Here is an 11,557-nt window from a genome sequence, read left to right on the forward strand (position 1 = left end):
AATAAGTGCCCTAATTAAATTATTTAAATTTAGGTCTGATTAATTAACTATAGGCATATATATATATATATATATATATATATATAATGAGTTGTTATTTTTATATACGTGCCTATAAGTGTGTAAACTCAGTACACAGAGACATAGAACACGAGCGTAAAATGGAAATCAAACACAATTCAAATAAGGTTATTGAAAATATAACTAATAGGGCCTATATTGTGTTTCTTTTAAGACTACTAATAGTAATAGGCCTATCACTACCTCTCCGCCAACATCACAATCACAACCAGAAACGATTTCTCGTATGTACAATTATCCAATAAATCATTATCTTGATCTCCATATTTTCATATTTATTCTTCAATCGTTAATCCATAAATGTATTCTTAAATCCATTTTACTAATAATTAAATTAAAAGGACTAATTGTTATCTTATTGTTATAAATCAAACTGACAAACATTCTATAATAGGCCTACAATAGGCCTACCTCTCAGACAATGATGAACGTTATAAACGCGCGTTAATCGCTCGCCAAATTTCCAACCGTTACCAGAATACAAACACTAAGAGGTGTGCTTATTAGGATATTGTGTGTCCCAGAGGTCTCCCTTCCGTCAGCTAACATACACTCATCCAGTCGGCTCATACTTTTAAAGTCCCCGTTAGCTTCATTTCAAACCAGTTAGCATTCAAGTGTTTATTGTTTATACAATACGTGTCGAATTAACAAGATCACCGATTCCATTGCGCTTGAAAATCCATCAATGCTCCGCCTACTTGCAAAATTGATTGACATGTTCAGTGAGGTAATACCCAACGGGGGGAAAAGGTAACCACAATGCACTTCAAAGGCAGATATAGTTAGTGATTCTGTTAAGCGAACATTGTTCAGACGGGAACTCCCAAACAGAATACTTCACTTTATTTCAGCAAGAAAGTTGAAAACTGTTGTATTGTTTTTGACTTTGAAATTGAATTGCGAAAGAAATTCACTTATCAAACTGGACCACCAACGGGCCTAGAAGAGTTTTGAGGCAACACCTGGTCGGCCCTAACACTTTGAAGTCGTCAACCACAGAAAGGTGACTGGTGTTTAGATTGATGGGAGACGTGTCAGCTTGTGTCAACATTTTGCCTAACCAAGCCAATATATATTCCTGAGAAGTGGACGCAGTTGAGTGGACGTTTGTGCAGACCTTTTGGCCTCTCTGTTTTCTCGGCAAATTTAAGAGACCGTCTAGGTCAAACTACTCATTGCGTTAGTAACGAACTCTAGCAGTGACCAGAACAGCTATGCCACGACCCGGCAGAAACACTTACAGCGATGCCAAACCACCGTATTCCTACATCTCGTTGACGGCAATGGCGATTCAGGCATCTGGGGAGAAAATGTTGCCCCTCAGCGAAATCTACAAATTTATTATGGACCGTTTTCCCTTCTATCGAAAAAATACCCAACGCTGGCAAAATTCGCTTCGCCACAACCTCTCGTTTAATGATTGCTTCATCAAAATTCCCAGGCGACCTGACAGGCCCGGCAAGGGCAGCTACTGGGCATTGCATCCAATGTGTGGGGAAATGTTTGAAAATGGCAGTTTTCTTCGACGGAGAAAACGTTTCAAATCGCCGAATATTCCAACGATTGATGAAAATATGCAAATAAAGCACATCGATTCCGCCAAGTTTTTCCAGGACCAGGCAAAACTTGTTACAACTTTTACGCCGAGTAGGAGTACAGTTGCTCATTATCTTCCGGCTCAACAGCGACAATTATCAGTATCACACAACACACACCCAACGTCGCCAACATCACCTACTCCAACGCAGCAAAAGAAATCATTTTCTATAGAAAATATAATTTCAACTGAAAGCAAACCTCCGCCGATTCTTGCCCCTCAAATCATTGTACACAGGCCCCCGTTTGATATAGGACCTCTAGGATCCGACGCTATGCACGCGCCCTGGACACCTTCGTTGTGCGCGACCAGTCGGTGTAGCTTACCGGGCCAAATGTGTACAGATTGTTCAGGACATTGCGGGATGTTTCATGCGGGGTATATGCCACATCCACCGTCGTTGCCACTGTCATTTAAACCTCCAATGCATGGCCTAGCTTTTCCGATGCAAATTCCAAGAACTTTACTACATCATGCAGCACACCTCAACCACCAGTCCCCACCAAAACTCATCGAGGGATTTCTACATGCGGAAAAAAGGCGCAGTCCTAAAATATCGGAAATAGACTCACCGAACACTGTAATCAAAGCTTGAAACTTTTTTTGAAATTAAAGACAATATCCAAAACAGAGACCACTCTATACCAACATAAAAGAATAATTTTTGACTGTTCATATGTGTTGCTAAGAAATGCAATTATTTTGTGTAGTAGCTCAGTTGCAAATATGTTTTTTTTTGTGGATCGTATTCACGGTGGCTGGAATTGTGTCCGTGTTGTAGGTACGTAGGCCCCATTATTATATTTTAGAAATCAAACTTTGATTGAACACACAGGATACAACTAGGGCTAGGCCCTATATGAATTTACGTGAAATCATTACAGTATTTCAATTATCGGGCTAACTAGTACCGGTATGTTGATAATACAGTAACCCCGGCTTGCATTTATTTATAATCTTGTCTTTCTACCCGCAAGATTTTGCATAGGTGTTAGATCTAAATATTTAATTGTTTGCAAAGAACACCAAAGTAAGTTATCTTACCTACATCTTTTTTTTCTTCAAAATAATGTGCGTTTTCTTAGCTGTCTATTGCAACGAATATTAATGTTTAATGAAGTGAATCGTAAACACTTTTATAAGAGATAATATGTTAATGTTGAATTTGTCTTTAATACTACGTCAAACTATATTTAATTAGGTCTATAGTTATTATTCATATGTATAGATGATGAATGAAATAGGTAAAGCTAAGCTTACTCTCAGTGAACAACTGCCTCAAGGCTGGTGCATGCTTGTTTACTATTTGGGAAATGCCTTTGAAACTATCAAACAAAAGCGTAGTAATGCTTAGTGTAACGGAAACGTCATTCTATTATTTTTGAACTGCAAGTTGGTATGATTTATTCTGAAATCTTCGTCTATATTTGCGACTATATCGACTCTCTACTGAAATCAACCGTTGGCTTTATTTCTCCAATTTAAAAATAAAAAAATATTTGTAATTTATAAAAAGAAATTGTTAAACATTTCAATAGGTGTATTATTAATCAACCGTGTATTACTTATGTGCAATGCAAACTATGTCGATGTTGTTTGGTAGAACCCTCCGCTCCTACTTTGTCTTTTAGTAAAATTTATATCACATTCATGAGATTGATATTAAAATATGCAAATAAATCTACAGCATATAGTTGGTATAAATTACCAAAGTGTGCCGGTACTATTGTTACTAAAGTGTACGTCAACCACCGAAAGTCGGAGTAATTTTGCGACTTTAAACAGCTCATTTAAATAATTCTTTACTAGTTATAGGCTATCGTTTATCAAAAGATGAAAAGTTAGAGTTACGTGTTGTATAGACTTTTAATTCTTTTTTAAACCTTATTAAACCTTAATATCAATGAAAGAAAACACAGTTGAAAAATATTTCTTTTATTGCCAACCTAAAGTTGTTGATATTTAAATAGTGTAAAGATAATTGGTCTATAGAGTAAGAAAATTGATGTTGTTGTTGAATGTATGAACAATAAATGTTATTAAATTGATTTCAATCTACTGTTAATTTGTAACTGGTGAACGTTGTGTTAATAATGGGCATGACCATGCACAGAAATGTGTTAAGTATACAACACTTCTTAAGATACCGTCAATACAGTTAATTCAAATCGATAAAGACTGCATAAAGTTGTGGTCGTTACACTTATGCTTACAACTCCGGAAGGATATTCCTCGGACACTTACTAATTACGTTTATTTACCTTATACTGCTACGATATATTGTAGTGAAAGGACACTTTAATAAAAATAATATTCCTTGAATTTGACACACATAAATTTCATATACCCTGAATTTGACACATAAATTATAATAAACAATAATTTTTTTTCATGATCAATTATGCATTTTATTAGCTTCATTTTAACTTTTCTAACGAGCCTTCACAACCACCAACGTTGTGTTTGTTTTTTAAATATCGAAATACTTAGGCCTAATCATTTTTTCAAGACACAACGCGGTAATTTTTCTTGCAAGCCTAGGCCTATACCCAGATCGGATAGAAATCCGTTTTCGCTCATGTAGGTCTACTATTCATTGTTATCTTCAGCTCAGAGATGGGTCACGTTAAGTTTTACACCTCATCGTTCAAAGTTTATCGAGGTAATTTGAAATTCATCAAGACTTTCTGGTTGCAATACGGGAGAGCACATAGGCTAGGCTATACAAACGTGCTTCAATTGAGCTCTGCCGAACTCCACAGCTGTTCCCGCCAGGAATCCCTGGCTTTATGTATCTTTTCAATCAGTACCTGTCTAAATTAGTTTCTTCTTAAACAAGTTGTGGAAATTGAACGAAAACAAGACGAATCTACCACGTCAACGGAATTTGAAAACATGTACACTTTAGTAGACAAATGTAAGTAAATATTTTGTTGACTTGGTTATTTTTTGAAGGTCAGTTATTATTAAAACATAACTTAACTCTAGCTTAAAATATTGTTTAAACCATTACACTGACACATTTAGTGGCAAGTCGGTTAAACATCACAAAATGATTTTCTGTCTTTAAATAAATCCATCTGGTTGCAGTTTTTGTTTTTCTTTTGTTTAACCAGTATAATAACATGTTACATACCTGCAACGTTTCAGATGCACTTCGGTCATATATATTTTCGTATCTGTATGTATTGAAATGGTTACACCCAAACAAAATTTCCGTCTTTGGGACAACAAAATAATCTTGAATTTCGAAACCTTTAGCAAGCCTTTGATTTTATATAGGCCTATGTTCATTACTGCGCACAGTATATACAACATACACCTACCAACAGTTAAAAAACTTAAATTGCAACGTTAAAAGATGATTACAAAATAATTTATAACATTTCAGAAAGTATAATAATGAAGATAACGGTGAGATAGTCATATAATAAACATGTATAGGTTTAGAATTAATACAAATTGTTGCGACATTAGGCATTAATAACAACGAAAACAAAGAAAAAAACCTGAATAAAATTACAGTATCAAGTTATTCGTTTAAGATATCACAACAGATTATTAACACAATATCAAACTAAACATTGCAAATTGAAAAAAAAAATGGAATTGGGCCTATTAATTTTATCCACCTGCATAAATTACTGAAAGCTATGTATACAATTGTACCAAAACAAATTCGTTGTTTGATATTGTCATAGAAGCAACGCATGCCTTTTAAGCCTTTTACAGTTCATTATTATAATGGCCAACGCTCCTATCTTGAGCTTGGCAAAATTTACTTTTAATTCGAAAAAAAAAAATCAATTTCATTATTATTACTACCTTCATTACTAGAATCAGCATTGTCAACAAAATATTTCTAATATGTTACAGTTTAAGATCTGTTATAATACAAAATCTCATTATTGATAAAGAAAAAATAACAAATAATTGTATATTGCAAACCGTTATTCTTTTTAATCAAATTTCAAATTTAATTTTAGACAATTTTATATTTTATCTAATTATAACGTTCTAATTAATCACTATAATTAATAAGAACGTTATAATTAGATAAAACATAAAATTGTATATAATTATAACGTTCTTATTAATCACTATAATTAATAATAATATGGCCTATATTAAATTCTGAAAATAGACAAGCTTTGGTGCGCTTTGGTACCAAAAGGATAGCCTGAGATTTTTTTTTATTATGGTATTATTAAGTTATTCTCTGTTATCTTAATCTTAAAACATTGATATAACAACACACTTGGCATCACGAACTTGCCGCTTTATTTACTAAGCAGTGTCAACAAAATGTAGCATTAGTTCGTATAATGTGTGCACATTAACTGCACAGTGGGTGTCGGAGAGTGATTGAACATAAACTTTTAACCTGAATTTGAAAAAAAAGTCGAAGCCAACAAAACACAAGAACAACAATGTACATCCAGTTTTGAAAGCATCGTAAGACGCATTGGCTTTTCACAGAGACCATATTCATTCGCTTGAAATTGAGAAAGGTACTGAGATACCGTTATAAGAATCGATTTGTCAAAAGGAAAATCAACATCATATACCAAAGCGTTATTTATAATCCTTTGGAAAAAACATTACTTTTTTCTATATTATACAAATATAAAACATGGATCCTAGGTTATCTCACATACCAAAATTTGAAATTTAATCATTTTTTATGAACTTTGATCCAAGATAAATTATAGAAATACTTAGGCGGCCTTAAATCATGGGCCTATCCATATCAACCGATAGAAACTCTATTCGACCCCTTTCCACTGATATCTCACGTAGTTCCACATAATTTGGTTCATAATGATATACCAACATGGTCTTATATTTAAAAAAAAACGTTATTCACTCATTTAAACATCAAATCAATCAAAACAATATCAATATCAAGTAGGCCTATTTTTTCCAGTATGCATGTACGACAAGCAAATAGGCCTATACATTTTAGCTTTATTTGTATTTTTAGATAATTTGACCAGAGATCTGAATAAGGTACCGTACCGTGTCTGATTATGTGTGCCATATTGACTAAATATTTTGAAATATAGCCTATAACAATAATAAAATACCGGAAACAATAATAAACCTTGTATCTGTGATTGTGGTCTCAGGTTGTACGGTACCTAAATATAGGTAATAATTTATTATAACGTTATGCAATTACAATTATGTCCATTATTGATACTGTATGCTTATTATCATTATTATTTGTATTAGTAGTATTATGATTGTTATGACCAGAGTGGAGCTGTGAGGCATGGCAGTTAAGGTGCCTTACTTCCAATCGTAGTGCTCTTGGTTCAAACTTCAGTCCCTCATAATGATACCTAGTTTATGTAAAGCATCTTGTGTATGTTTGCCAATACTTGGCCCATAAATAAAGAGAAATATATAACTGCATGGAAGGAAGCTATCCTAAGTTCAACAAGTTCAACTTTTGACAGAGTTGTACATAGATTAATACAATAATACAACACATTATTATTATTATCACTATTATTATCTTTATTATATGATATTCCAAACTTATTATAAAATATTTATTTTTATTATTCATATCAGCCTAGTGCAAACATTTCTATTACTTTTTATTCGCCGATACCCACGGAATTCTTATTCATATGGGTTGTTCTATATTTTCTTTCCTTAAGTAATTACAATATAGGCAAGGCCTATACTACCTCTGTGTATTTATTTATATAAAAAACACCATCACTACAATATGACAGCTAGGCCTACTATTTTCTATCAGAATTAACAAATGATATGCAACAAATAATCTCATATATATTTCAGTTATACATATTTAATAGAACACTGAGTGCTCACTTTTGACATTACAATCCCGGAATTTGTTTCACGACATTTGGTGTTGAATTTCTACTATTTTAGCATCAATTCGAAATTTACAATAGAGTTTTGCCGACAATGTTGCCGGTATAATTACTGTCAATTTAACTGATGCTTTTCATTTGATTCTCACCTTCATAATCAATTGAAATACGGCGACATATTGAAATCAATGTACAAGATAGGATATATATATATATATATATATATATATATATATATAAACAAATAGAGATAAAATAACAACAGTGCTCGAATAAATAGGAACATTATATATAAAGAATAGGCCTATATACTATATATGTATATATATATATATATATATATATAGGCTTATATGATTATAGGCCTATATATCACACAGGTCTATTACCCTATTACTTTTTAGTAGGCCTATTACGTCATGCTTTTTATAGTCCTATCGCAATTACTGTATATTATTTTATAGTTCTATCAATAGTACAGTATATTTTATTATACTATGTTATGTTATATAAATACAGTAGTTCTATTTCGTTTATTATAGCTATGATTGTACTGTTTTATTGGCCGCGTATGATTCTCACAGTGGCCCGAGCGACCAGTACCGTACGCAGTAGCATGATAGATTTGTATTAGGCTAGGCCTAGCATTGGTCTACAATAGCTTAGAGTTTTATTGTCTTTTAGAATATTATAGTTTGTGTACATTATGAAATTGTATACGATGTTTTTTTTTTTAGATTCAATTGGCTCAAATTAATCATAGGATTATATACAATAAATAGGCCTAAATGTAGTAGGCCTATACAAAATAGGCCTTTGCGTATTATGCATAAATAAGTGTAATATTATAATAATGCCCAGTTTTTGTTAACTATTGTATTTTTAAGTATTAAAGTTTTAAAAATTAAGTACGTGTGATTTTTCTGTATACGGGGTATTGATTTTTTTTTTCGTTTGCTTAATTTTTAAATTTGCAATCGTATAGTAATTGAATTGATTATTATTTGTTGCGGATGCAATTTGGATTTGCACATCTTCAGATGACGTATATATACCCAGTGGAGTCCTCCGTCAGTACCAGATGACAATTTATAATGTTTATAATCTTCAGGAGCCCACCATTTAATTATAATTAATTATGTTAAATGTCTGTTGTAGGCTTACAGCTATTTTATAATAAGTATAGGCCTAAATATTGTCCAACCAATATCGTTAGGCCTGCAATTATTGACTGTGCTATGCTGTTATTATATTCTACACATAGGCCTAGTATGTTATATACCAATAAACACGTTACTGTGATTAATATATAATTGCTTCATACAATAAAATTATTATTACTGAATGACAATTATAATGAAGGTCATTTGTTTATTTAACGTTCACATCTATCATCATTAAAACCCCGACTGCCGTTTCTCGTCGATGTGAGCAAGCATAGGTAAATAGATGAGAAATGTTAGACAAACACTTGTTATTTATGTACTGTGTGTCAGTCGTCTTTACACTAACACGAACCCCAAGGAGCTATATCGCGGAAGAAAATAACCCGAATGCAACACGAATGAGTAAGAATATCAAACAAGCTGTAAATTTGGTTGTTTTGTATGTTCAAGTGGCATAGGCTAATGAATCTAGTTGACACGAATGCTTGTTGAAAGATGAATGACGGGTGAGGTGGAAGGTCTGGTCGCGGTGAGGATGCCTGAATCATGAGCCTATGCCGACTGGTCCAATTTTCAAGTTTCGGTGGGAATTGGGAAGTGAGCGCAAAACCTCTCGCACGTTGGCAGTTTTGTACAGTAGGTCCTCGTGTGAAAGGTCACTGTTAAGAATTTATGAGCATAACATACTTCACTGATTTATTGAGTTGAATGTTTTCAGGAATTGTAAAAAAAAGTGTATTATATTATAGGCCTAATACCATCTACAGTAGTTTTTAACATCGTAGGCGAACATTTGAAAGTTTTGAGCAAACAATAAAAAAAAAATTCATTAATTACAAAGATGAAAAACTACATTATGATTTAGTGCATAATTTATTTATGATTATACTTCTCTTTTTCACTAATGCTCTGATTGTATAGACTGTTTATAGATATATATAGGCTAGATATATAGACATCTTGCTGTGGTTTACACAACGTTCAAGACTAACTAATGAAAATCATTGTTCTAAACACTTACATTTGAAAATTAATTCGTGTGAGAGAGATTAGAACAACACCAGCCTCTTGCGTAATTATAAATATTGGAACTCAAGTCCTGGTTAATCGAGCTATGAAAAGTTAATCTGAGTGTTAGTAAGCGCAAACGTGTTTCTTCAAAGTTAGTCTGAATTGCACAAAACCTACTAGGGCGCTTCAATATAGCACTTGTCCATTCAACCATAATTTTATTGTTGGAAGGTGTTAAACCGAATGCTAGCAACAATCACCAATATGTTTCGTGTCGATCTGATTATTACATAATCGAATTGCAATTCTGGTCATTATGTTCATTCTCCGAATAATTGGACATCTGTAATCTGTAGTATATTATATTTATTGATTCCAGTAATACCCTTGTAATTTCTGTAGTTGTGAAAGGTAATCTTTAATTAACTGGGCTTCTACTCTATAAAACTTTATGAAACTGGAAATGGTGTGTTGGTTTCGCTTGTAAAATAATTGGAAATAAAGAATCATTCGAAATCAGAAAGGTTCGTATCTAATGAGCTGCCGTTCGTAAGACATTACTACGCGTTACATTTAACAACCAATGAAAGGACAGGAAGCTCGCGTACATAGTTACACAATAATATCACACACAGGCCTATATTAGATGATTAGGCGGAGTTGGAATAAATGATGACGTTATCTCACGAGAAAGCTCACGGAACTTCTGACTTTGGCTCGCACGATATCATAGTCGTGGGTTTATTTCGAGTTCAAAGGAAACAGTACCAATATCGTGAAATACCACGGAATGTTGTTTATATGACAACACAATAAATCTTTCTTTGTGTGTTTCGATACGGCTGTAACAACAAACACTTGCTATATGACCATACAATTGTATGATAGATTCCATTCTTAATTTCCAGATCCTTCCTCAGAAAAATATAGAACCCTGGGCCTTATAAATTCGTGTAAGTTTTAGCAACAAAAAAAAAACACCTATCGATTTAGCCGTATAGGCCTATGCCTACTTTATGTTAAAGAAAAAAAAACCACAAAAAACAAAAAACAAAAAAACAAATAAATATCGGTTTGTATAAAGTGTGTTAATCTGATCGCAAGTTCATTCAAAACATATCCGTAATAAATAGAGATATACAAGTGTTATGTAATTATCAAGATACTATAATTAGAAGTATTTGATTCGTTTTGGTGCAAAAGTCGGTACTTCTTAGTAAGTGTGCGCATTAGATCTCTTATTCCCTCGATAGCTGAAGACGAACTGAGCCGGTGATTATAATATAGCCTACCATTAAACTAAGCAGCGTATAAACGATCACATTATCCTCTCGATGCAGCAATACCAACCCATAACTATCTACTACATAATTTACAAGTGTAGTATCGAATAGATGATTGTTTTCGCGTGAGAGCTAAATGATTTGTGAACAAGTTGATTTTCAATCAAAGCATATGCTGTTTATCAAGAGCTGCAATATAAATACTTCAAGATTCCTTTTCTCGTACCATATATCATATGAATGTACGTTTTAACTGGTAAAGTTTATGCTTAATAAGCGCCAAAAACATATCGCTCTTAATTGAAATAGATCAGCTTACTGAAAACAGGATTGTATTTATCTTTCACAATATATTATTGATAGGTAGAATGATATGCTTTTAATAGATTTATTTTTATAGATTTATTCTATTTAATTTTTTAAAACAGATTTCGTTTTTTTTTTCACAATTGTCATATAGGTAAATATAAATCACAGACGCAAGTATCAGTATATTTGTCATTTTATTTGTTTTCAATTGTAGAAAACTAATGTCTACAGATAGTAAAGTGTGTTTATAACGAC

General features: G+C 32.8%; 1 protein-coding gene across 1 annotated transcript; it reads left to right on the plus strand.

Moving 5' to 3' along the window:
* Positions 1–831: 831 nt before the first annotated feature.
* LOC117119851 (forkhead box protein B1-like) lies at positions 832–3,729 on the plus strand. The gene has a single exon (XM_033264824.1). It carries the CDS (start codon positions 1,299–1,301, stop codon positions 2,274–2,276), a length of 978 nt encoding a protein of 325 aa, XP_033120715.1. The 5' UTR covers positions 832–1,298; the 3' UTR covers positions 2,277–3,729.
* The last annotated feature ends 7,828 nt before the right edge of the window (positions 3,730–11,557 follow it).

Source organism: Anneissia japonica, unplaced genomic scaffold, assembly GCF_011630105.1.
Source record: "Anneissia japonica isolate Jap-2015-1 unplaced genomic scaffold, ASM1163010v1 scaffold724_len3256291_cov202, whole genome shotgun sequence".
NCBI lineage: Eukaryota > Metazoa > Echinodermata > Crinoidea > Comatulida > Comatulidae > Anneissia > Anneissia japonica.